This window comes from Ahaetulla prasina, chromosome 2 (assembly GCF_028640845.1).
Source record: "Ahaetulla prasina isolate Xishuangbanna chromosome 2, ASM2864084v1, whole genome shotgun sequence".
In the NCBI taxonomy this organism is placed as follows: Eukaryota; Metazoa; Chordata; class Lepidosauria; order Squamata; family Colubridae; genus Ahaetulla; species Ahaetulla prasina.
In genome coordinates, this window is record NC_080540.1 from 94815989 (window position 1) to 94842979 (window position 26991).

At 36.2% G+C, this 26991-nt stretch overlaps 1 protein-coding gene and 1 long non-coding RNA gene across 4 annotated transcripts in view; one reads left to right on the forward strand and one right to left on the reverse strand.

The window, feature by feature from the left end:
• Positions 1 to 28: 28 nt before the first annotated feature.
• LOC131190235 (F-box/LRR-repeat protein 21-like) lies at positions 29 to 20284 on the reverse strand. Of its 3 annotated transcripts, none has more exons than XM_058167398.1 (6): positions 20138 to 20283; positions 18303 to 18409; positions 7122 to 7580; positions 5465 to 5587; positions 3868 to 4039; positions 29 to 1819 (listed from the first exon to the last, which is right to left on the reverse strand). In XM_058167398.1, exons 3-6 carry the CDS (start codon positions 7491 to 7493, stop codon positions 1176 to 1178), a joined length of 1311 nt encoding a protein of 436 aa, XP_058023381.1. In that variant the 5' UTR covers positions 7494 to 7580; positions 18303 to 18409; positions 20138 to 20283; the 3' UTR covers positions 29 to 1175. The 3 variants fall into 3 exon arrangements, with proteins under 3 accessions (XP_058023381.1, XP_058023382.1, XP_058023383.1); XM_058167399.1 differs by lacking the exon at positions 20138 to 20283 and adding an exon at positions 19829 to 20032; XM_058167400.1 differs by lacking the exon at positions 5465 to 5587 and having other exon boundaries at positions 20138 to 20284.
• Positions 20285 to 20317: 33 nt separating this feature from the next.
• LOC131190238 (uncharacterized) overlaps positions 20318 to 26991 on the forward strand; it is a 30809-nt gene continuing 24135 nt past the window's right edge. The window contains exons 1-2 of the long non-coding RNA XR_009153267.1: positions 20318 to 20405; positions 22437 to 22551. This is a non-coding gene — a long non-coding RNA (uncharacterized LOC131190238). The remainder of the gene's footprint in view (positions 20406 to 22436; positions 22552 to 26991) is intronic.

Consider the following 26991-nt stretch of genomic DNA (forward strand, 5'->3'; position numbering starts at 1 on the left):
ATTATAAATAAATAAACAAATAAATAAATAAGGAGCATACTGCATTTATTTTTATTTCTGTATCAACTATTTCAAATGTAAAGGTATGTATTTTGGTTTGATACATCTTAACTCTTAACTGTAGGGGATATATAGTTTTTATTTTTATTTTATACCTATTCATGTTTTCGATTTATCACCTGGATAAACATCTGTTAATATATGCGATAGTAATAAAAATACATTGATGTCATAGACTTCTTTATTTTTGTACATGTACATCAACATTCTGACATTATTTTATACACAGCATTATGATCTGGTTATTACAAAACTGCTCACTGAAAAAAATTGGTGAGATGACTTTACTTGGGTTTGTTTCAAACACTAACAATTAAATTGCTAGATCTTTCCATAATGCAGAATGTTACATACTGATAGCTTTATCTGAACTTTAGAGAATTGTTCAAGTATGTTTTTCTCATTTAACAACAATTGTTACTTTCAGTAATTCAGTAAGGCAAATTAGATTTGAAATTTAACAGGTTCATCAGGGGATACAGACTCTTCCCCTTTCTTCTGAACTCTTTAATTCTCAGATCTATACTTCTCTTCCATTAACACGTCAGTAACAGAACCCCAATATCTGGAGTTTTACATTCCTGCAATTTGCAGCCAAGAAGCAGATTATTACTGTTATACAGAATGTTTAGGCAGGTTTTTTATAACACTAGCTTTTGTAGCACAGTCATACATTTGCCACAGTTCTAATAGTGTTACTGCTGCTTTTTACAAGTTTGTACATTACCATCAGTTTTCATTAGAGGAAAAGGAAAAACAAGCTTTAGTTTAAAAATTGGGACACCAAAGAAAACCAATTGTATCAGATACAATACTAGCACTGTAGTACTTTGAGCTAGATGATGTCCATTGACAATTGAAGATATAATTTTAAATTATTCTGATGAATTGGAGAATGCGCTAAGCACTTAATATTTAAGAGATGTACTTCCAATCTATATACTTCAGTACAGTCCATATTCCATTTGTCAAGGGGCATGGTATTGCCACTACATAATTAAGTACTGAAAACAATAATTCACTATTACATCTCAGGTTCAGAATTCCTTATTTGCATAGAAATCAATATCATGTACAGCCAGGTGTGGCCAGTAGAGTCTTATGGCTTGATTAGTTTACCACGTAGGCATCATATCAGGGAACCACATTCTTCCAAGATGTTTGGAAACTTCAGAATGAATTTGATCCAGATTGTAGTCACTATCTGGAATGAGCACTTCTTCCATAATGGACAGTTCTGTGAGTCTGCCTCCACACATCTTTACAAACTCAATAAAGCCTCGACAGGTAACTTCACATTCACCAAGTCCCATGGCAGTTAAATTCTTACAGCGTTCAGCAATGCGAATGAGTTCATCATCCAAAGGCTGAAGACCATTAGCACAGACAACCAATTCAATAAGCCTTGGGCAGTTCAATCCAATGCGGCCAAGCATCGATTTACTTACTGCACGGCCAAAGTAAAGATGAGTTACTGGAGTTTCCTCTCTGAAGAATACATCAAACTCTTCCTCATATAGGAAGAAGTACATCACAATGTTGACTTTAGGAGAGTGCTTAATCAGCGCATCCCAGCTTTGCTTTTTGATGGTGTGAAATTCAGTCTGTCCAGGATTCTCACTGACAACATCTATACGGAGATGTTCTAGGTTAACGTGCTTCTCACTTGAAAGAGCCAGCAACAGTTCATCACTTAGTAGATGGTAGTTAAGAGCCAACTCCCTAAGGCCGTGACACTGGTCAGCAACACAAAGAATTCCTAAAAAAAAGACAGAAAATTCAATGTGAGCGTATAAAATATACTTCAATTTATTTTTTTATGCTATAGTGCTCATATGCACCAGCAAAGTTGCAAATATTTCTATCTATTCTGAATGAGCGGGAAAAATCATGAAAGTGATGGGAAGAAATTCTACATTGTTTCCTCTGTTTGTTTAGAAAACGTATCTGCAAACTCAGTAAAGAAATACTGTCAATAGCTCAATGGGTTTATCATTTAATATTTTAGTTCTCCGCAGTGACAAGCTCTAAACAAAAACAGTGATATACAGTGTTAATCATTTAGAAAAAATATCTTTAAAATCAATAATATTTCTTTCAATGCAGCTTCAGTCCAAAACCATACATAATAATCTGCAAAGATTTAATTCATCACAGAAAGATATAATGTTTACCAGGAAGACAAAAAATGTGACGCCAGGATGGTTTTTAGTTCCATTGCTTGTACAGTTTTAATTCTGCAAAATTAAATCCACTGAGAAATTTTATTTTGTAATAGAATAGAATAGAATAGAATAGAATAGAATAGAATAGAATAGAATAGAATAGAATAGAATAGAATTTATTGGCCAAGTGTGATTGGACACACAAGGAATTTGTTTTGGTGCATATGCTCTCAGTGTACATAAAAGAAAAATAAAAAAAATACCTTCATCAAAGGTACAACATTTACAACACAAATGATGGTCATAGGTTGCAATTTAACCCTTAATGATAGCAACAAAAAGTTAGTCATACAGTCATAAGTGGAAAGAGATTGGTGATGAAAACGATGAGAAGATTAATAGTAGTGTAGATTTAGTAAATAGTTTGACAGTGTTGATGGAATTATTTGTTTAGCAGAGTGATGGCCTTCGGGAAAAAACTGTTCTTGTGTCTAGTTGTTCTGGTGTGCAGTGCTCTATAGTATCGTTTTGATGGTAGGAGTTGAAACAGTTTATGTCCAGGATGTGAGGGATCTGTAAATATTTTCATAAAATATATTTTTATATACATTATTATATACAAAATATATTTCGTAATCCACTGAGATAGTTTTGTGAAATCTTTCGACAATCATTGATTTGTAATTTTGCTTAATTTGATCTGAAAATGAACTAAATGCCTGCTTAACTAGGAATTTATGAAAAAAAAATCAGCTCATCTAGTGAGCAAGACTCTCCCTTAACCATCTTCTCATCTGAAAAAAAACATGCAAATCAAAATAGTAACTCCCATGATTCTCACAGGACAACCATGTTTGTTGTCATCTTTTTAAAAAAAGAACATTTGTTATAAGTTGCAAGCAGGATGGTGACCACTTGGTTGAGAGCCTCTCCATTTACGGTGCTTCTGGATCCCTCAGCAAAGACCAACTGGATGCAGAGCTGGGGAAGAGGACTATACAGGCTCTGGAAGGAAAATATTTCTCTCTTTGCGGAGGAAGTCATTAAGTGGTGAAGATTGGAGACACCCTATTAGCAATAGCACTTAAACTTATATACCGCTTTACAGCCCTCTTTAACGGGTTTACAGAGTCAGCATATTACCCCCAACAATCTGGGTCCTCATTTTATCAACCTCGGAATAATGGAAGGCTAATGAAGGAATATAAGGGAGTCACTAATGTTCCCAGAATAAGACCAACTACACACCACTTCATTGAGAAGAAAGATGGGAGAATTTAAGAAGCCATTATGGTAAAGGGGTTTGGACTAGATGATTTTCAAAGTCCTTCAGATCTTATGTTTTATGATTCTATTAAATTTAGAGCACTCCACAGCAGATTAACATTACCAAACTGTAAAATAATAAACCTGCTTCTTCATTTAAAAGATGTAGCCTCGGTTGCTACATCCCAAAAGTTATTCAAAGTTTCTACTTAAGAATGAACTCAGGAACTGCAATGACAAGAATAAAAAATCGCATGGAAAAAAAATTATATATAGGAAGATAATTTTGAAACCAAGAGGTAATGGCAATACAATAAGAATAGTTCATCACTCTAGCCGCAGTGTTGTATTTTGTTTACTTGGGTTTATTACTTACCAGCAGGTGACACATGAGGGCAGCTGCTCATTTTAAGCAATTTTAAAGTATCACTATTGTTAGCAACAAGGACCTTCAAGGATGGATCATCTACTGGTGTATCTTCAATCTTAATGGAAGATAATGACTTGGAATTGATGAACACTACTGTCAGCGCTGATACAAAATGAGCCTATTCAAACAAATTAGAAAGGAAACATTTCACATACATTTCTTATACAGTTATAAATTCACTGCATTTTTTCTTAAAAGGGGTAATACTGTTGATTCATATTTCTAAAAAGCTGTTTAAGAAGAACTTTTTCAGAAGGGATATTTATCTAGAAATATTTAATGAGTCATTACCATAAAATACACATAACGTAGATGGTTTAGAGCTATTAATATTGAAGAGTAGTCCCTCAACAATCAATTAATCTTCTGTATTTATGAGTACACCAGGCCTGAATGCAATAACGAACTACTCAACAGATCAAATTCAAATACTGTGGTAATAGCATAATTTTGCCAAAAGATTATGACCAATTATGTCATTTAGATGATAGAAAAGTGTTGAGCAATAGATTACTCCCCCTCACTCCATCTGGTGAGTTGAATATTGACTGCAGTAAATTTGAGAGGCACACAGAAAATGAATTGTGGGAAGAGAATTACTGTGGAGTAATTATAATTATATCAATTTATGAAATAACTGATTTGAAATAATTGTGAAGAAGTACTTCCCCAACCCTAGTCAGCATGATCATGGTAGCTAGTGAAGTGAATTATAGTATACCATCTTGAATGCTTATTTATCTAATTTAGCAGAAATATGCAGTACAATTGTAAACATTTGCAGATAATGAATCGGCAAATGGCTAAGATTTTCAGAAGCAACTGAAATGGTAATGTATCACCTGAATATTCCAGCTCTTACAAAACTATTTTATGATACAGGAGATATACAACATATGTTTTAAAGAACATGGATTTGGAGGATTCTATTTCAGCAACCTCATCCCATCCATAATATTTTTTCAAACTTGGTATATTTTCTATTTTTGCCTATGTACCGATCATCAAGTCATCAACATATTACTAATGCACTGTTGTCAACTAAACATGTATATATTAAAAAAAAAACTAGAATTTTTTTTGGTCACAAGGGTTGTTTTCTCACGCTAGCATTTGTCAGGATCTAAGGTTTTCACAGCAGGACCTGCTTATTTAAATTATAGGGTGGTACCCAACTGTGCTGCTTCACTTGTTACAGCAATATTTGATTCAGTGAATGGAAAAGGATGGGAAACAAATTCATTAATTGCTTCTTTATACTGCAGCTACTTCATTTTGTTCCAGAGGATTAACAGATCTTCTAGAAATGACAAGGAACTGCAGCAGAAAGAGAGGATTAGAAAAAGTCATTCCCCCCCCCTCAATTTGTAAAGGTTCCTATTATACCAAACTATGTTCTTAAAGCAAAGCTAATCAATGAATTGTTTCCAAAGGTGACACACTGGGAAAAAAATTCTATAGATTGTGTTCCCAAATATATATGCAACTGAATATAAAAGTTGTATTTATCAGTTTTCCAAGTTCATATCTTTGCAAGCAATACCTTAGAAACGTCCATGAAACTTGGCTTTGCTGTTGAAATTAAGCCAAGTGTCTTGATAGAACAATTCACTAGCTGAGAAAGAATATCACACGCTGCTTCTGCAGACTCAGTACTACTGTCAACCTGGGGGGAAAAGCAGTTTTTCATCAAGATAAAGATTATCTCATGCTGCCATTCCTTTTATGCTTCTTTGCTAGCTTTAAAGCATATGGGAACCCTTTGATTCTCAGCACTAGTACTACATTTCATCAGTTAATTAAAGTTAACCATTCATCACCTACAATTCTTGAACAGAAAGGTGCACAAACTTATGTAGAAGCTGATACAGGACTTCAAACAAGCATACATAAATTGAATACAGGTGGTCCTTGCTTTGCAACAACTGGGCCTCGCAACTAAGTAATATGGTCATTAAGGAAAATATCATGTGACCATAACTTGCAATTTTAAGGTTGGCTTTTCCGTTGACTCTGCTAGTCAAAAGCCAGCTATGAAGCACACAAATAATGATGTACAACAATTGTAAAAGCCTACTGCTTAGGAAACTTTTAAATCTTGATCATGTGACCACAGGGCTACTGCTAAGATTGCAAGTGCAAGAACTGGTTGTAAATTTACTTTTATAGTGCCACTGTAACTTCAATCTTTGCTAAACAGGTTGCTAAACAGGCAGTTGTTAAGCAAGTTCTACCTGTACATTTAAAAATGTAAGAAATACAAGGAGTCAGTGTGCACTTACTGGGATGTACCTGACATACTATTCAGGTGATCAAGATTGATTCATTTTTAAAGAAAGTACGCTAAGACTTCAGTCAAGAGACAGTCAAAGACAGTCCCTTACATGTTTATTCCCACAGATTTCTAAAATTAGATGTAATGAGAAATAGTGAGTGATCCGTATTTCACTCTGCTTGTTTGGTCTGTATATAAATATGTCTATTCACTTATGCTGAATGTATATTGTTTGCTGACAGCAATTCCTCCCACACTCTCTGCTCTGAAGGATGGGGGGGTGGGGGGGTTATTCATTTATTTAGCATATGGCATATCATATATGTATTAGCAACATATATTGACATATGTTGTATAAATCAATTAAAACTAGGGCAGGGGTCTGCAATTTTAAACACTCGAAGAGCCACTTGGACCCGTTTCCCACAGAAAAGAAAAAACACCGGGAGCCACAAAATCCTTCCCGTGCCTGACTATTTCTTGAGCGGCCACAAAACTAGCATATGTAATTAAATGTTGTTTTATTCTGAAACTTTTCTTTTCTTGGATTTATCCATGATTGGCCTACCGGGAGTTGAAAAGCTCAATAAATCGCGTGCTGGTGGGTATTGCACATTGGCGGTTGTGACACGTATTTTGAGTGACAGGGAGCCACAGCAGAGGGGTGAAAGGCTCCAGAGCCATAGGTTCCTGACCCCTGAATTAGGGCATATCGTGAGCCACATTAGGGCTGAAGGGAAAAGGGTGTAAGGGACTGATTGAGCTGGAATCCCCAAATCTACTTTAACACTTCTAAAGAGCATTTTTTCAATACTTCAAGGCGGCAGTATATAAAATAAGCTTTCCCACAAAACCCCCCCAAAGAAAATGCAAATCCAAGGTGCAAAAAAATACAACAAAATTCAGTTATTAAAGCATACTTTACCTTGAAGCTTACATACTGCAAATGATTAGCATGTCTCTTGATAATCTGCTGAATAAGATCGGGATGAGTAGACTTCAAGTAAGATGTAGCAGGCTGATTAAATTCAAATTCAAACTTTCTCCAAAGATCAGGGATATGAAATACTTCATTCCATCTCCGGCAGACTGAAGATGCCCGAGCACGATCAACAAGAGGCAGATACTGAAAGATTTGCAATACTATATGGATTGGCAGGTTTCCCCAGTCAATTAAGTTGAAAGCATGAGATGCAGCAAACATTGAACTATAAAAACCAGTTTTTTGCTTTTTCTTTCTTTCTAATGTTTGAAGAATGGGATTTTCATATTTAACTGTCTCCTTGATCCTCTTCATACCGATAACAAAAAAAATCACGTCAAATACTGCTGAATTGTGTAGAATTGACAAAGCTTTCTGTAAGTTTTCAAATACAGTCGATCTCTAGAAAAACAGGGACAAAATTAAAGGACTTTCAGAATGCAAAATCTGACAATATTAATCAATATTTATAAAACCCTAATTTTTAGAAAGATTAGGCACTATCTGAGGGGTGAATGGATGCCATTCAAATTTCCAATTTTACACTGGTCACTTGGATGTCTTCTACTGACATCCAAGAAAAGTTGTGGCTGACTTTAAGATCACTTCCCCCTCTCTGGGTTTACTAAAGTGGTATCTATAAACCTTTGGAAAGCAATTTATTTCATATATATATAGCTGCCCATCTCACGACTCTTTGTTCCAAATCCCACTGTTACATTCAAGGCAAGTCTTGAAAATGCTAATTTCAGGATTTTTTCAGGGCTTTGAAGATGAAAACAGCTTGTCTAGCAGTGATTTCCTGGCCTAGATGATGAAATGTAGCAGTCTGAATTCCCAGGAGGAAAGGGGTGCATTCCAGAGGAATCAGTTTGGAAAGATTCTGTCTTCTAGGTGTGGAAGAATAAAGAAATGTGCTTGGAAGAATCACGTGTCTTTCTTACTTTTGACATCAACCTTGTCAAACCAAATACTCTTTCAGTATCAAGCATATTACTCTGAGAACTATCAGGGAGTGGCTGTCTTCACCCTCTTTCTCTCTCACAAAATATTTGGACTGAGCTGCCTCTTATTCCTCTGGAATGCACCCCCTCCTTTCCAGGGAATCTAAACTATATTCCATCACAGTTGATTTATTCATCTTCTTAAATTTGTCTTATTATTATTTTCTTTACAAAGGCTTAACGGGCTAAAAATGGTAGTGAGGATGAGAATATAGGTGGTTTACCTCTCAGAAGGTTCCTGCCCTCATTCCTTTTTAGGAAGTTGGCAATCAAATTCAGCTATTTTGTCACTGAATTTTGGCAGTGCAATCTCAGATATCTCAGAGATCCAGGGAGCCACAAGGGTCACTGCAGGTTAAATTGCTGCACCCATAGCACAACATAGAATTTCCCAACTTTTCTGGGTTGGCGGCCCGGAGGAGGGGGGATGTGAGTGTGCAAATGGGGCCATGAGCGTATGCATGACGCTCGTATAGACGTTACTGCCCATGGCAATGCTAGCACCTGCATGTCGCTCATGATGATGCTAGTACGAGCGAGGGGATGCACACATGCACATGCACTGGCCAGCCACTCACGTGACCTGGTGGCCAACAGGTTGGGGACCCCTTGTTATTTTCCACTTCAGGCTCCTTCATAGAAAATTAATTTACTATCGGCTATTGTGGATAAACTTACAAATAAGTTTTTCCCAAAAGGAATATGTATAATTATCTATATATATCTATATCTATATCTATATCCATATCTATACCTATATCTATATCTAGATAGATAGATAGAGATAATTATCTATCTTTCCCGAAAGGACTGTGGAGGGACTGAGGGAGAAATCAAACTTTAAACCTCTTGAGAGGTGCCCTGAACCCTACGTTTCCCCCCATTCCTATTTAGTTAAATGAAATCACATGGTAAGATCATCCAGTGGCATAGTGTCAGATTTAATCAGTCTGCTGACAATACCAACCTGTACATCTTAATCTTTGGCTAAGTAAGTGACACTATAGAATACTTTCAGGTACCTAGAAGATGTCTTTCTTTTAAGACTGTTAGTCATGAATTTGAGGCAACCATATAAATTGAAATAATTAATAAAGTCAAGGAGGGTGGATTGTTAGGTTGGCCTCTTGTTTGGGAGACTTTCTTTACAACTGTTAACATTTTTAGTCATGACTCCTGAATTGTACTTCTAGTTGCTATTTTACATGATTGTGCATTTTTAATTGTTCCACACAACCCAAAATCAGCAGACTGGAGCAGCCTATAAACCTAATAAATAAATACATACATGCATACTGAAAAAGAATAGCAGAAAATAAGTTTACAAGACATACCATAAAAGGACCTATTTAAAAAAATAAAAGATTATTTCTTCTTACACTTTTTTTCTAATTGGCAACATTTTGAAATCTGACTATGAAAGTGAGATTACTGATACTGAATGGATAAATTATGTTAGTTTCACTCAAGTAAATATTCAAAATATGCTTAATTTTATACAATGATGAAATATATGACACATAATTTGTATATACAAATTCCTAGATTCAAATTCCGAAGAATATTTAAAAGAAAGACTCTACTAGAGACCTATGAATCTAGATACAAAAACTAAAGGGAAAGATGTCAGTTAAACAGGGCAACATTGGATTGGTTGAAAAGGCTACTATGTAAATTTCTTTATTCAAGTGTTTGTATCCTCTTTCCCCCTTCATAATTAAAATGTACAAAGCTGCTAGTAATAGAGACATCTGTTTTTTATAGTATTTATGTTAATTATATTTCTTTAGGCTCTAGCAATTATTAACTTGTTAGATTGACTAAGTAAGAATGTCTAGCTAAAACTGTCTAATTAATTGCATTAAATTGCAGCTGGCAAGTAACATCTTCAAAATGGCATTCTCACTTCCCTTGATGGAAAGCTTTTAATCAAATAAAATTAGGATTAATGGTTTCAAATTTAATAAATTCACCATCTTATCAACTATACTAGACTTTCATTATCAGTTTAGTCCGTTATAGCATGATTAATGATAGTCTGAAATTTAAATCCAGTGAATAAAACAACAAGAAGTGATTAAGACTACATATATTACAGTACAACTTTATACTATCACCGCCCTGAGTCCTTCGGGAGAAGGGCGGTATACAAATTAAAACATCATCATCATCATCATCATCATCATCATTTGTGTACAAATGGTAAAACAGAATGGAAAAGTTGTATCACATTACATAACCCTATCTGTATCTCTTTGACATATGAGATATATAGAGAAATTTTGCTGTACAGCACAGGTTCTAAAACTATTCTACGCATACTATTTCAGAGTACAAATTGATGTTACATAAAATGCCTCCAACAATGTAATTCCATGCATAAGTGAGGTGTTTATTTATTAGATTTTTATTTGACCTTTTAAAATAATTCAAAGCAGTGAACATACATAATATTCCTTCCTTCTCTTATTTTACCCATAACGACCTGTGAAGTAGGTTAAGAGTGACCAACCGTAAGTCACTCAGCCATCTTTCGTTCCTATGGCAGGGCTAGAATTGAGTTCTGGTTTTCAGGCGATTATCTTAAGCACAATACCAAACTGTCTCCATAACAGGGCATTCAAATCCTGGATGATCACATATGGGATTATTCTGTCCATGTAATTCATAGATGCATTATTTTTTAAAAAATATTTACATATATGCTTAAAAGTTCTATTGGGCAAAATGTCATATATATATCAAAGTTAAAAATTAAGATTTTGCCATTTTTATCACTATCAATAAAAAGAGCTAAGTGAACCACTTTTCTGGTCATTAGACATAAGCCAGTCCAGATCACCTTTTTCTTTAATTTACTATCATATAACCTTTTCCTGGATCTAGATAAAGAAAATGCAAATTTTCATTGAGAATTTATTGAACTGACAATTCAATTCAATAAATAGGATTTATTGAAAAGAATTTATCTCTGGGACACTGAGTTACCTTCAAGGTAAACTGGAATACATTGAACCTGTGCAAGTGCAGTGACTGAAATTCATTTTTCTCAAAAACTGGATAAGGGCAAGTGTAAGCCTAATTGTTTACAATTACATATGAAGAACGGTTGTAGGAACTGGGTATGTCTAGTTTAACAAAAAGAAGGACTAGGGGAGACATGATAGCTGTGTTCCAATATCTCAGGGGCTGCCACAAAGAAGAGGGAGTCGGGCTGTTCACCAAAGCACCTGAGGGTAGAACAAGAAGCAATGGGTGGAAACTGATCAAAGAAAGAAGCAACTTAGAACTAAGGATAAATTTCCTGACAGTTAGAACAATTAATAAGTGGAACGACTTGCCTTCAGAAGTTGTGAATGCTCCAACACTGGAAATTTTTAAGAAAATGTTGGATAACCATCTGACTGAGATGGTGTAGGGTTTCCTGCCTGGGCAGGGGGTTGGACTAGAAGGCCTCCAAGGTCCCTTCCAACTCTGATGTTATGTTATGTTATGTTATGTTTGATGTCAGATCCATTACATTTCTCATTGAGATTACTAGTGAAAAACATTAAAAATAAGAATGGTCTATGAACAAAACAAATGATTAGTCCAATTATTGCAGGCCGTGATGTGACATTCCTCCTACCACAGTACCCCCAAATACAGACCAATATTCAGGGGCTTATTAATAAGAGATATAATAAAAGAAAATAATAAATAATAACAAATAGGACCAATAGGCTAGTTATCTTTGTCAACCTTCTCTTTTATAAGAGAACTTTTTATAGAAGAATAAGCTCAGGGATGCAAGGCACCTGACACTCAATCTAAGCAATCAGACTCATTTTCTAGTGAGATGGACGGAACATAAGTTTAATAAATAAATAAAATAAATAAATAAAATAAAAATAATATAGATTATTAGCAGTAGTATATTAAGTAGTAGTAATATATTAAGCTCAACTACTGCTATACACAAATTTATTAGTTCCTTAAAACAAAGCTGCAATTTTCCCTCCTGAAATCAGTGTGCCAATAAAATGATTAATAGTTGTAGTTTCAGAGTTTAAATCTCTTTTTGGATGAAACTTAAATAGATTACTCTTGCACAATGAATACTGGAATATAAGTAAAATAATATGGAATGGGTGGTAGAAATAGTAAGAAAGATACATAAAAGTTTTTTTGTGTGTGTTTGTTTGGGACGGGGAGAAATGGCTTAAATTTGACCTGATAACAAAGCTCAACAATCCTTTAGTTTCAGATCATCAGAGCCTGTTATCTTTTTTAAAGCTTGGACCACTGTAGCCAAATACTTTTGAAATACTGAAATATGTTCTCTCCCACCCCAAATCATGGTATTTTCTAGAGGCAAGACGGACTGCAGTCCAAAGGTTGACACCATTCTGAAAAGCAGTTACCTTCAATCAAGGGATAACATTGCTGAAGATATCTCTACTGCTATCATCACTGCTGTATATGTTCTGTGGTCAGAAGAATTCAGCCACTGGGGATGTTACTCCAGCAACCGTTGCATACACTAAGTTCACTTAAAAATATTTTGAAGAAAATATTATATTTGAAATGTATATAAATACATATATTTGTTTTCTGAGGTTTTCACGGGTGTTTGTATGTAGGTCTTTGGTTGTTCAGTTTTTTTCCCGTGTAAAATTAGAAGTGTCTTGGCGACGTTTCGACGAAGTCTCATTCGTCATCTTCAGGCTTCAGCTTCGTGCTTCTGGGAGCAACCCCAGAAGCAGCTGAAGCCTGAAGATGACGAATGAGACTTCGTCAAACGCCGCCAAGACACTTCTAATTTTACACGGAAAACCCAACAACCAAAGACCTATATATATATATATATATATATATATATATATATATATATATATATATATATATATATATATATATTAATATTATTATATAAATTACATAAATTAGAATAGTAAATGTAATTACAGAATGTAATTAGCAATACTGTGTAAGAGAATTAGTATGACAGTTTGTACTAGTTTATATGGACATATGAAAACTTACCAATAAGAGAAATTGTAATCAAGAAATTACAATTCTCATGTTATCATTTTTTAAAACACATACAGGCAACCATCTGGCAGAGGAAATAGCAAGGATCATGATAAGCAGACCTATGGATGAGGTTCAAGATTCCTTCTCAAGGAATCTTGCAAGTATGCATGTTTGTACATGCATTTGTAAAATCAAATGGGTCTGATGTATGAATCATAGTCAGGTACCTTTGAGCCCTGCCCTGAAAGGGTTGCAGAGTCAACATACAACTCCTGTCTTAAAACATGTAATCAAGCAAAATACAAAACACCACACCACCAGTGTTTTATCATCTCATCCTTTGATTAAAATCTGACTGCATCAATACGCTATGTAGATACTGAACAGAAAATCAACCCTATATTAACTTTTCTGTTATTTTTCAAAGTTTTAAAATTGAATACAGTAGATTAAATAAAAACTAAATGAAGCTTACAGCGGACCCGCTGAAATTAAACAAACAAATAAACAAACAAATAAATAAATAACCAATCAACCAACCAACCATATTATACCCTTCTGGATCCAGGATGTATAACCCCAAAGTCATGTTTGGCTTTTCCAATCAGCAAATAATTTAACTGGGAAGTAGAATAATGTGGGCTTAAGTTCTACGCTTCAGAAAAAGCCCAACAGAAATTCTGTACTCATGGATGACATTTTTACCAACAGATTGGTTGCACAGTACTACATTCCCAACTGTAGTATTTGGCCTCAAAGCCTCAACTACCATGTTTACCCAAAAATAAGACCTAACTAGAAAATAAGCCCTAGTGTATCTTTTGGAGCAAAAATTAAGATAAGATCCGGTCTTATTTTTGGGAAAACACAGTATGATTCCATCATAAAACCCTCCAGAAAATAACATCACATGGGCCACTCTAGCACTGAGGACATTAATAAGTCCACTATTTTTTTTTTTTTGTTTACATTTATTTACCCTTCTCCGAAGACTCAGGGCGGCTTACAGTGTATAAGGCAATAGTCTCATTCTATTTGTATATTTACAAAGTCAACTTATTGCCCCCCCAACAATCTGGGTCCTCATTTTACCTACCTTATAAAGGATGGAAGGCTGAGTCAACCTTGGGCCGGGCTTGAACCTGCAGTAATTGCAGGCTTTGTGTTCTTAATAACAGGCTTTACCAGCCTGAGCTATCCGGCCCCTCACTATGACGTCTGTTAATGCATAGTAATGCTTATGCCACTCTTAACATTACAGTAATGCTTTAAGTAATATATTATACATATTGCACTTATATTTTAGAGATAATATGTAATATAATTGGACATAAAATATTGGCTAGGTCCTCCAATATAGAAAAGTTATATTTCCTTTCAGCCAATTTAAGCACAGAGCAGAATAGTGTACAGATTATTGACCTGTACATCATAAAATTTTACCTGGTATCTTATTCAGAATAAATAAAACACAAATATTTCATATATAACAATATATACCCAAATAGATTCAAGTATGTTAAATTAACTCCAGCCTGATGGCTAATTTCACAAATCAGCTGGCCTTGAATTAGAGGTGCACGTGCACATGTATACTTCAGAAAATGTGGAAATTCCTGCCTAGCACAAACACCTTTCTGGTGTCTGAACATTATCCCATTGCTGAGTTTTTCTGACTGAATGAAAGCATTTAACTGGAGAGCAGGAATCCCAGGAGAATGATTGACCTGTGAAGTCATCCACCAAAGAAAACTGACCTGCCCAGTTTAGGAAACCCATGGAAGGGACTAAGTTAGAGTTTGGAACTAATGCTTGTTTAAGCAGATTATTTCATGTTTTGAATACAAAAATATCCAAAACTGGTTAGCCATATTAAACATCACCATACAGCTAATTAAAGAAGAAACTGAAAGATATGGATATCTTTCAGTTGGATATTTTGTGCTATCAAAGTACCACAAAGTCTGTACTTTGAATTATTTAACAATGGTTTAATAGATTGCTTGTATTCATAAAAATGTTATGGATGATACTCTTCAAGTGCATGCTTGAAAAATTACAAAATCTACATTATGTATAGAATATTTGCTGACAGAAAAGGTTCTGATATTTTTTCGTTAAGCTCTTTAAAGATGACATCACTTGGAGAAGAAATTTCATTCAAATTTCTTTTATATATAGTATAGTGAATTGAACTGCATATTTTATCTGCAAATCATTATTTGTTCTGATTACACTGATATTACAGTACAAGTATATTACAAATTATATTACATACTGAATTCATCTGCTATAATCCAATGTAGTTCTTCAAGCAAATGCACTTTGATTAATATCGAAAAATATAAAGACTATCAGCGTTAATAATTTTACAGCATTATCTGGAAATTCTATGAAAGGAAGCTTAAAAAAAAAGCAGTACAGCTACTATTTTGTGCAAACTTAAGAAACGGGTAAAGACAGGATTAAAAAAATATATGTTCTTGTGACTTCCAATTTATCTTCCACTAGAGAAGAGTGTCACAGATACGTATGTTTGTTTAGGATAGCTTGTAAATAACTTAACACACCCAAGCAATTTGTTACTCCCCTTTTCTCGGCTGTGTGAGTGCTGAATGGCAAATGCCCTAACACCCTCTCTTCAGACTTCGTACTGCGTTCCTCAAACTGTGGGAATACAGAGTAATGCTACAATTATACTGTGTGCATCTTTTTGTCCCCTGAAGCAAGAGAGACAGTAATTTCAATTGTGCGTAAGAAACTCATTTAGCATTATAAGAACCAACGAGGTAAACCTGTTTCAGAATCCACTTTAGAAGATTCTGCTTTCGCTTTTTTGCTAAATGCAATTTAGTATTGCATCCAAATTCAGAAAAAAATTGATTTTAATTACAATTATTGAAAGGAAGCCAACTTCAAATCTTAACCTAAAAACCAAAAATGACAACTGAACAAATCTAAGCTTTCATGAGTAATAATAAGAAAGAAAGTAAAAATTTCCAATTTCTTTGTGGAAATTTTACTTGTGAAAAAGTACATACACACATTTAAACTCATCAAGTTTTATCTGTTAACATTAAACTGTAATCATTTATCTGTGAAAGCCACAGCAAAAACAAAGAGTAGAGAATAGCTCTCAAGGCTTTTATTATAGAATGTCAGTTTTGTAACATGGATATGGCTATCAGATTTGGGCTATGAAAATTCAAATGTTCATTACAGGTCTCGATTTATGACCGTAATGAAGCCTTCATAGTGGTTGTAAAACAAGTCAGACAGATGATCAACCTAATTTTATAAATTTTTTGCAATGGTCATTAAGCAAATGCAGCAGTTGAATCAATGGCTCAATATACGGGCATGGTTTTGCCAAAAACAGGAAGTAACTGTTTTCAGTTAAACTGCCATTAAATATAGTCACATGATCACAGCATACTGCAAATGGATGTAAATTTGGCCATAATGCCAAGCATCTGAAATGTGGTCACATGATGGCAGGGAGGCTCCAACAAGGGGAGCTTCAGATTAAGATTATAAATCCCCTTTTTCAGGTTGGTTGTACCTTCAACCAGTCATACATTGAGGACCAACTGACAATGAAGTATCCAAATTTCATTGCTGTTATCTAACTGTCGTATAGATGTTTATAGTCCAGATCCTATAGGATTGATTTTCACCATCTTCAACTGATTACATTTTGAAAGCATGAATGAAGCTCCAATGCTCATGTTTCCTATGCAGACTGCTATAGCATAAATAAGAATAAGGCAACTAAAACTACAACCTTACAAGCATTTCAAAATTTGAGCGACATAAATGGGATTCCTCAAATATGTGTTTTTTTTACTTTACCTTGGCATTGCAAAAAATATATATTTATATATATATAAATTATATTTATTATATAAATTATTATTATATTTATATAATAAATTTATAAAATTAGGCGCTGAGAAAAAAAGATGAGAAAATTATCTCTCTGTTGAACATTAGAACTTGAAATTAATTTTAGCCAATTGGCAGGAAATTCAGAATAGGCAAAAAAGAAATACATACAGCATATTTTGTTGGTATAAAATTTAGCAGTAGCCATTATTTAAATAACTTTTAAAGACAATTAGGTAAATTAAACCTGTCAATAGCTACTAATCATTATGGCCATGTTAACATCTATGCCCAATGAATATCTGTAGAGAACAGAGAGGAAATTTTTTTTATCTTTATGCCATCCATGTGGGCTTGCTAGAGCATTCTAGGATTCAAGATGTTGAAGTTTGTTAATAATATAAGAATAGTTTTGATGGCTAATCAAAAACTAAGCTGCAGTGAATTAAATGTAGATTTATTCCATATAAGTATTCTTAAAATGATGACAACTAGTTTTGTAGCTAAGGTGTTAGGCTTGCACTGGGGATACTAGAGTTGCCACAGAAGTTCATTGGGTGACTTTGGACCAATTACTCTCTCTTTCTCTCTGTCTAATCTATCTACATATGTTGTTATGGGGAAAAAAATGAGGCAGCAGACTTGTTAATAATCAAATACACTTAGGTTATAAGACATGAAATTTTTCCCTGCCAGTAGAAATAAATGTGGAGAACTTAATTCTGAATATGAGATTAACCAAGAATTAACAGACTAATTAAAAATATGTTATTTAGTAAATGTCTCTGCAGATCAGTTATTCATTTCAATAACTGAAAAAAAAATTCAATGTTTAACCAAAAGTCAGATATTTTTTGAGTAAATATATACCTAAGCGTAGAAACTGGCAATAGGGTAGTCATGACATTTTGGATATAATATTTATTAATATATTAAATGCTAAATTAACCAAAGATAGTCACAGAAAGTTAAATTAATATAATCTCATTATAGAAATTATAGGACTCTCCCATTCCAATATTTTCCAAGATATATAATATACCTTTTTGGTTTACATAGCAATAAAACAAAATCAAGATGATTGTTAGGTACAGCACACATATTTCTGGAAAAAATATGTAAGCAAACTTTTGTGAATACTATTTTGATATTAATTAGAATGATAAAATTAAATCCACGTGAGGCTTTAAAACATCTTTCTGTAGGAGTATTTCCTTACCTGAAATGCTGGTCCACGTTACACAATGCTGGATGAATGATGTTCATCCCAATGGTTAATTGTGGCCATGAGGCAATCACCTGCATCTGCCTGCTTGCACTTCTATGCTATATAAAACAGTAAAGAAATTCTATTATAATCTTCCAAAACATTACTTCAGAACAGTCTTCTCAACTTTTCAGAAAACGCAAGAATGTAATCATCAATACAACTGACTCCAGTCTCATTTACATAGAGAATTCATTTTTTTCACCTTGGAAAAATAAATTGTATAATTTCTTCCTTACAGCCAGGTTAATATGCTATCTTGTAATATTTGAGACTTGAGGCAAGCAGATTGATATAAAGTGTGCTGCCCCCATAGTTATCTCATGTTACTGGCCTCACTCTTTTCTGGCATTTGGGGTCATCTCTTTCTGCGCATTCCCTGGGGAGAACTAAATGGATTATTGTAGTAATTGTTTATCTTCAATAACTATAATTTGTGTTAAAAAGGCAATTTCAGTTTTAAAAAATTAGAAAATGCATTTTAAAACAAATTACATCCAATTGACACTGTTTGATAAACTAAGCACAATTTTCTCTCGAAATCTGTTCGCATACTCCAATTTGCAATGGATTATTTCCTTCATTTGCACCTTTTCAAAACCTGCCAGGACAAACAGTGGCCACCATATTAGATGTATTCTTTCATGATGAAAATGTGTATGTCTATGTCTTTGTATAGGCATATACATATGTATATGTCAAAATAATACCATACAATGGCACTGTTAAAAAGATAGCAGCATTAACCTCTGTAACATGCTAGCAATAAAACACATAGAAAATGAAAGCACCCAAGTATCGTCTTCACCCATCTTCAAGATGCACTGACCAGACATATGTGGGGGAAAATAAATGCAGTTATGTCTAGCAGCTGTACAAGTGTTTACAAACAGCTGCGGGAAGCATACCCACACGCATGGAATTTTACATCAAGCAGATTTTCAGTTCATAATGAATCACAGACTATGGATGAATCGCTGACAATGACTTGTTTAGGCTACTGCTTGACTTTTCTTTTCTTTTTTTCTCCGTGAGCCCCAGGGAGTTTTTTTCTCCATGAGCCCCAGGGAGGCCTCCCTGTCACTTCTTGGACACTTATTAGATTTCTGACAGTATAAACCACTTTATTGTGTGCATATGTCACCACAGCACTCAAAACTCACTGGTTTTGGCCATATTCGTTTGTTTGCCCCTTTTTTTTTTGCTGTTTAGTTTAACCTAACAGCGATTAAGCAAAACAACAGGTGTCCAGGAAGAGCTTCTAGGCGAGCGATCCCCATTTCATCCCTCCCTTTTTGGGTTTACCGTTTTTTTTACCTGCATTAAGTCTTTTTTCCTGCGGGGAGAAATCATCGCAAATAAAATAGGCGTCAGATGAGCCACACAACCGTCCCAGCCCCCGCTTGCAAACCACGACTTTGAAATTATTTGCCGCCCACCACCATCACCACCCCGAAGCTATTCTTAGGATAGCTTACCTGCCTGGCCATCCACCGACAGCCGCCAAGCCAGAGTGCAACGTTAACTACTTGGGCCGGGAAGCCTGGCAAGGAATCAACCACCAGAAGGAGGCTTCCCATCCCGAGCTACGTCCCCACCGCTATCGCGGACCTCCCTAACCAAGTGGCGCTGGCCAAAAGGAGCCCCGGGGCTCCTTCTCTACCTTCCAATCTCTGCTGACCTCACCCGGCCTCCGCGGACTCACAGACAGGCTCAGACTTTTGGCGCAGAAGCCAGATCTTCTCGCCTAACATGATAGCCGCCCCCCAACCCACCGCGCAACTTACGTCGATCGCCGCTCCTCGTCCGCCGGGATGCAGGCAGCGCAGCGGCTGAGAAGAGGGGGGGGGTGCAAAGGAGGCGCACGCGACGCCACCAAGACCCACTTCCGCGACTACGGACTGGAGTGGGCGTTGCCGCTAGAGGGCAGTTTCCCCCCCGCCCACCGACGTGTTCTTTCCGCGCAGGCGCTTGCCTGAATACGCACCTGGTTGACCCAGATTCGGAAGCTCGAACTTGTCGTCGCTCTCTTCCGCTCCCTTGCGGACGTCGAAGGTAACTACCTTTTCTTCCCCAACCCACCCACCCCCCGCGCCCCGGTTGAAAGGAGGGAAAGACAACGCATGCGCCGGGCGCGGAGGTGGGGGAGAAAGGGAAAGAAAATCGTCACGTGATCGTTGCTACCATTTTGGGCTCGAAGCGGGTTTTGTGGGCGTTTTTAAGATGGTAGAAAGTGCAGTTTTACCACATCGGGAAACTTAGCGGGTCGCCTACCTTTTTTTTTTTTTTTTTAATACGTGGGGTTTAGAGTCTGTAAGCAAAGATGCGGAGAAAGGGGAAGATGGTGTGGAGTTAATGCGAAACATTTTGTGATAGTAAAAAAGAGGAAATCAAAACGTCAAGGCGACTCTCAAGCTGCAAAGGCAGGGTTTTTTTTTAAATAAAAAATAAAAACCAGTAAATCGCATATTATTATTATTATTATTATTAGCTAAAATCCCGTTCAGTTCCGGGGCTTCCTCATGAATTAGCTGCAAGCGTTGCGCTATTCAACTGTAAAATTATCGCTGGTAATTGAGGTTGTAAGAGAACCAGTTTGGCGTCGTGGTTAAGGTGCTAGTCTAGAAACGAGGAGGCAGTTAGTGTGGCCTTGAGCCAGTCCCTCTCTCTCAGCCCTAAGTAGCAGGCAATGGCAAAGCCGCTTCCGAAAACGTTGCCAAGAAAACCGCAGGGATTAGTCCAGTCATTTGCCAAGAGTCAAGTCTGATTTATAGGCAACCCTCGAAAAATTGAGGATGTAGACCAGAGATCTTCAAACTTGGCAGCTTTAAGATTTGTGGACTTCAACTCCCAGAATTCTCCAGCCAGCTATGCTCTGCTGGCTGGAGAATTCTGGGAGTTGAAGTCCACAAGACTTAAAGCTGCCAAGTTTGAAGACCTCTCTGCGTGTAGAGGTTTGCTCTAGGAGGGAATGAGATCCACCAATAATGAAACTTGTATGAAGGACATTAGCGTGCATCTTTTTGCAGATGGAGAATTTTCATCTCTGTGTCAAGGTGAAATCTTTTAAATCTTTCATGTAGATCTAATAGATATCAAATCTTTTTTATATACTTCCGCTATTTCTGCCACAGGTTTATGGGATGGCTATTTCAGAAATACTCATTGGTTCTAAACTGTTTCTAAGTTTATGACTTGTAAGTTAAGGCCACATATATTTAGTATAGCAAAAAATATATACTATGGGTATCACATAATGTTTCTAGCAATGGTGAATGTGGCCTACATTTTATCAGCAAAACTAGGCATAATATAAAAATAGCTACAGAAATGTGTTAAAGGAGCACTCTTCCAGAGACAAATAAGAAATTTCCTCTTTGCTATTTGACCTCTGTAATAGGGAGCTGGGATTCTGCAGATGAAAAATCATAATTCTGGAAGTTTTGAATGATTGGCTGTTGCATTGTTTACATGCCTTAGGTTTATGGAAGATGGGATTCTCAAGGAATTTTTTGTCATCAAAGTACCTCCGGTCTTGGGCAGAATCACTTTTGTTTTAATTTGTTGTATGAATTTGTCTGCATTGTGGAGGTAGGGGGCTTTGCTTTGTATTTATTACATGTTTGTAGGAAGTTAGTACCTACCCCTCTCCTAGGAAAATGAAATATTCTAGGAAATATTACAAAGGCAAAACATTATACCTCCCTGGATGAGAAATGGAGAAACATGTTTTTAGGCAGGAAGCAGACACACTCCCCCACACTCTCAATAGCCCATAGCGGATGTTGGCACTTAAGAAATAAAGAGATAGCTAGATCTATTCATAAGCAAATGCCCTCAACCAAGATCCAACAAAGGTAGGATTATCTCTCAGCCATAATAGGAATTGCCCAAAAAACCCTTCATTACATCATCACCCAGCAAGATTCAACCAGACCTGGGACTCAAAAGACAATCTACAAAGTTATCCCTGCATGGCCCCATGGGAGTCTGACAACCAATCAGAATACAAGCTCAAATTCAAAGCCCAACAGAGGGTATAAATCTCTCTTTCTGTCTCTTTCACTCATGTGCTTTTTTGCCCAGGACCTCAAAACCATGTAGTCCTGTCTACCATTAAACCATCTTTACAAGCAGTCTCCATGTTTCCAGTATCTTTCTCCACACTTGGAACTGACATTTCTTCCAACACATTTAAAAGGTTGGTGAATATTTATATAGGTTTCTGTGTTGCTCCAGTCAGAATAGCTAAATTTGTACACTCATCTCTAAACTGTAAGGAGCTTCAGTGGTGCTGGCACTTGGCTTTCCTTGGAATCAGGTCACTGAAGACAATATTTATTTATACAGATATACATGCTGAGGGTATACATAAAATGAGGGTTTATTAGTTACAGATTTCTAGGACATTCTGCAGTGTCCTAGGATTTTTTACAGAATAGCCTCATTTTATTATTCTAACACTTTTTTGAAAAAAATACATCGTCCCAGGAACTTACTCTTGAATTTTGAGATTGGGAGAAATTGTATTTCCTACTGCAAATACATTAGCAGAAAAAAATTTCCTTGACATCCTCAATGATGTATCTTTTGGTACAAGTCACAGAATGGGGTGTTTTGCAAACTATATGTAGACAGATTTTAGTAATAAAAATGCACATTATTGGGCTGGAGTAGGAAAGCAATGCACACTTGTGCAAAATTGTATCATTTTATTCCACTTACCGGTAGTAGAATTAACTCCAACTATCAATCCAATTCTTGATAACTAAATCTTACCATAGTTAGATACTGTAGTTCTACTGGATTAGAATTGCCAAAGAGACAGAAATGGGAACAACATAAATATCTTTGAAGTAGGTTAGTATGTCACATTCAAGAAGATGCCTAATAGACTTATTAGTCACCAAGCAGTTTTCAGGACCATGTCACGAGAAATATTCTTCAAGTGGTCTAGGCAATTTGTTTTGTTCTTTATTTTTAGAATAAACAATTGCTTCTCTTTTTAAAAAAAATCTAACCTAGGCAAGTATTTGGATTGCTTGTCAAGATTGAAAATGCCCAACCTTGTAGAAGTTCTGAATAGCCTTTTAGACAAAAAAAGTCAGGTTTTATTTGTAAAATTGATGTTATTTCATCTTGACCTGTTTTTGAAAATAATTTTCATACTTTCCCATATTTTAAAATAGATTAGGTTGGCAAGCAAATAATAATATAGTTTGCGAGTATATTTGTGCAAGAAATGCAGCATTTGAAGTTAAAAAGCTTAGGTGTATGTGAAGGATGTCTCTTCACTCACAGAAGTCAAGAATAAATTTGATTATTCTAAGATTTGTAAGGCCACCCAACTCAGACAGCTGACTTGGGAGCATATAACATAAAAGCAAACAAAAAAGTGAAAAATTCATATAATAATAAACAACATAGATATAGAATGGTGACTAAGCACACAACAACCACAGGGAGAGTGGGAACTCAAATGTTAGGAATTTGCCATACATAAGACATTAGACGGGGCCATAGGAGAGGCACTATCTGGGTCCCATCCACAAGAAGGTGCCAGGCAGTTGGGCCTAAGAAAAAACCCTTTTTTGCCACCCTCTCTCTGGAAAATCATTCCCCCAGAGATGAGATTTACCCATCTGGTCTTTTGCAAAGCATTGAAACCCTGGCTTTGGCATCAAGGCTGGAGACCTGATATTGTAGTATGGCTGAGCCCATTTTGTATTAATTGAGTGTTCTTGGCTACTAAATTATATTATCTTTATTGTTTTAAACTTGGTTTTTTTATTGTTAGCTGCCCAGTCATGCTTATGAGATTATAAGATTATGCCCAGTGTCATATACGTTCATTGAATTAGCAGTGGTAATACTTATTTCCAAGTAATCAAAAGTGGATAGAAATTATTCAGGAAATTATAAGCCTACTAATTAATTTATTATAATTAATAAACATGTGGGAAGCTATTTAATTTTTGACTGGTTTTTAATAATTTTTTTATACAAATATTCTTGTTTGGTGCTATCATAGTTTAAAACAACAAGATTGCCATTTTTGGAGTAATGGTAAAAAAAGTCAAACTCATTTCAATCATGAGCTTCAGCACTGGAAAACAGGAAATGACTGGCATATTATGGAATCTTGTATCTAGATGGTTAACAATGGTGCCTATATTTGTATCAAAAAATGCAGTTTTGAAATCTGCCTATGAATAAACAATATGGAGGTCTGTTCATCTGCAAGAAGCTGATGAAAGTTTTGAAAATGTCTTCTAGGAGTATCTTTCAATTCCATGATGGGCAATTTTGGATTATGTGTTCTTTTCCTGATCCAAAGCCACCACGATGATTATAAAAACTTTTCCAGAAGATGATATTTTTTGAGAGGAGATAAATATTTTGCAATCATAATTTTCTGATTTCAGGGGCCTCAGCTTGTTGTGGCTACTGGCTATTGGCTATTCAGAAGTTGAAATAGGAACATTGATTATCACCTGATGCTGGTTGAGCTTATGGCAGTTTGTAAATACTCTGAAATGCTGATGATCAGTGTGTACTTCTCCCTGGTGGCAGGCTTTTTCTAAATGGTGACGCGACACCAAGTTTCAAGGCAACTTTGATTGCCAATGTCTCTTATCCCAAATGGTATAATTCTGCAGAGCTGAGTTTTAAGTAAAAACAAGAAAGTAATAAAGGAACTAGGATTGACTTGGAGAAGTATAGGACTTAATAGTGGCATTGGAAACACATTCTCTAACTTCCTCGAGATTTCAAGTTAAGTCAGCCCCATTCCTTAATCCCACATTTTCCCTAAAAATCTCTTCTTTGAATAGGCCAAAACTTTTCTCTATCCAGCAGAGGAAGATGCTATGGTAACTGCCTCATTCATGGGTATATGGATAGTGAATCTGTACTCAGCAATTTTTAGGGCTATGGAAATCTTTAAATATGTGTTTTCTTTCAATAACAGTTTGAGGAAAGAACTCCTTCAAAACATCTGAAATAAGCACTGTAGACCCTACTTCTGTTGGGACCCAACATTTTATTCATACAAACATTCCTTTGCAAATGCACAGAAACTGATTCAATAATGCATCGAATAAGATGCAGTTCAGCGGTGAGAAAAATAAGACCCTACACTTAGACAAGAATTGTTGTGACCTAGGCTTACTGAGTCATTAAGACACACAATTAGTCCCAAAAACCTTTTTTATTGCAACAGCTGTGAATTACTTCCATTCACAGCCGAGTCCCAATTAGTTGCGGGAGAAGTCCTTCGGGATAATCACCAACCTTTATCTCCCTTGACACGCTGCCAAAGACCGGCTTGGTGAAACCACACTGAATCCAGAATCAAACAGAGATGCCGACTGGGAACAGAATTAACAACGTTGCTTTCCTTCAAATGACCCATGTGCCTTTGCTCCTCTTTTAAGCCTTACGGGAGGGGCCAATCATCTCCAGTCCTTACTCCCAAGTCGTCCCTTTTGTTTTAGCTGTTCTTGCCTTCTGGCAGCTTTGTGCATGCGCACACTAGGAACAGATTCCTCCTGTTCCTCTGCCTCTCTGCTGTCCGACTCTGGAGGACTCAGAGTCCGCGCATAACTCCCAGATGGCCCTGGCCCCATCTCTGCCTCCGACGCAGAGCCCTCATCCGGACCTTCCCCAGACTCCAGGAATGGAGTCTGTTCCTCCCTAGCCTCACTGTTTGACTCCGCTGCCAGCTCCGCAGGCTGCTGGCAGACCACAACAAAAACAACCAAATGCATAGGTACAAAATAGTCAGTACCTGGCTCAACAGTAATACCTGTGAGAGGGAACCTTAAGTATGATCCTGCAGTGTGTTGCAGTTGACAAAAAAGGCAATGCAGTCCTAGGCTGCATCATCTGGGATAGCGGAACACAAGAAGTAATAGCACCACTCTGTATTGTACTAGTATGGCCCCACTTGAAATACTACATTCAGTCCTGGTCACCACAATACAGAAAATATGTCCTAGAAAGAGTGCAGAGAAGAGCAATAGTGATGGTGAGAGGTTTGGAGGCTAAATTTAGGAATGTTTAACCTAACAAAAACAAGGTTTAAGAGTGACCATGATAGCTGTTTTCCAATACTCAAAGGGCTTTCACAGGGAAGAGGGGATTGATTTATTCTCCAATGTACCTGAGGGCAGGACAAGAAGCAATGGGTGGAAGCTCAGAGAGAGATCCAACCAGAAAGTAAGGAAAACTTCCTGACAGAACAATTAGTCAATGGAACACCTTGCCTCCTAGAGTTATGGGTGCTCCGTCGCTGGTGGTTTTCAAGAAAAGATTGGAAAACCATTTATTTGGGATGGAATAAGGACTCCTGCCTAGGACAGTATTAGACTAGAAGACCTCCGAGATCCCTTCCACCCCTATGATTCTACAATTCCATCTATGTGAAATAGCCAATCAAGTCAGATTGGCTTTGTATCCGTTGCTTTTTGGCAGTGGCAATTTATCCAGGCTGTTCACATTGAGTCCTTGCAATATTCTTAGCATGACACAGTGAGAATGAATTTCTCATTTAAATTCAAGATGTTAAGTTTAAGTTTCTCATTTAACTTGAAGATGAATTACCTGCGATATACACAGTTCTACCTCTTCTATGTAATGT

Coding starts and splice junctions, on each gene's coding strand:
- LOC131190235 (XM_058167398.1), bottom strand. CDS start 7,493: ATGAAGAGGATCAAGGAGACAGTTAAATATGAAAATCCCATTCTTCAA. Junction 4,040..5,464: donor GTTTCATGGACGTTTCTAAG/GTATTGCTTGCA, acceptor TTGTTTGAATAG/GCTCATTTTGTATCAGCGCT. Junction 1,820..3,867: donor CCCTCATGTGTCACCTGCTG/GTAAGTAATAAA, acceptor TCTTTTTTTTAG/GAATTCTTTGTGTTGCTGAC.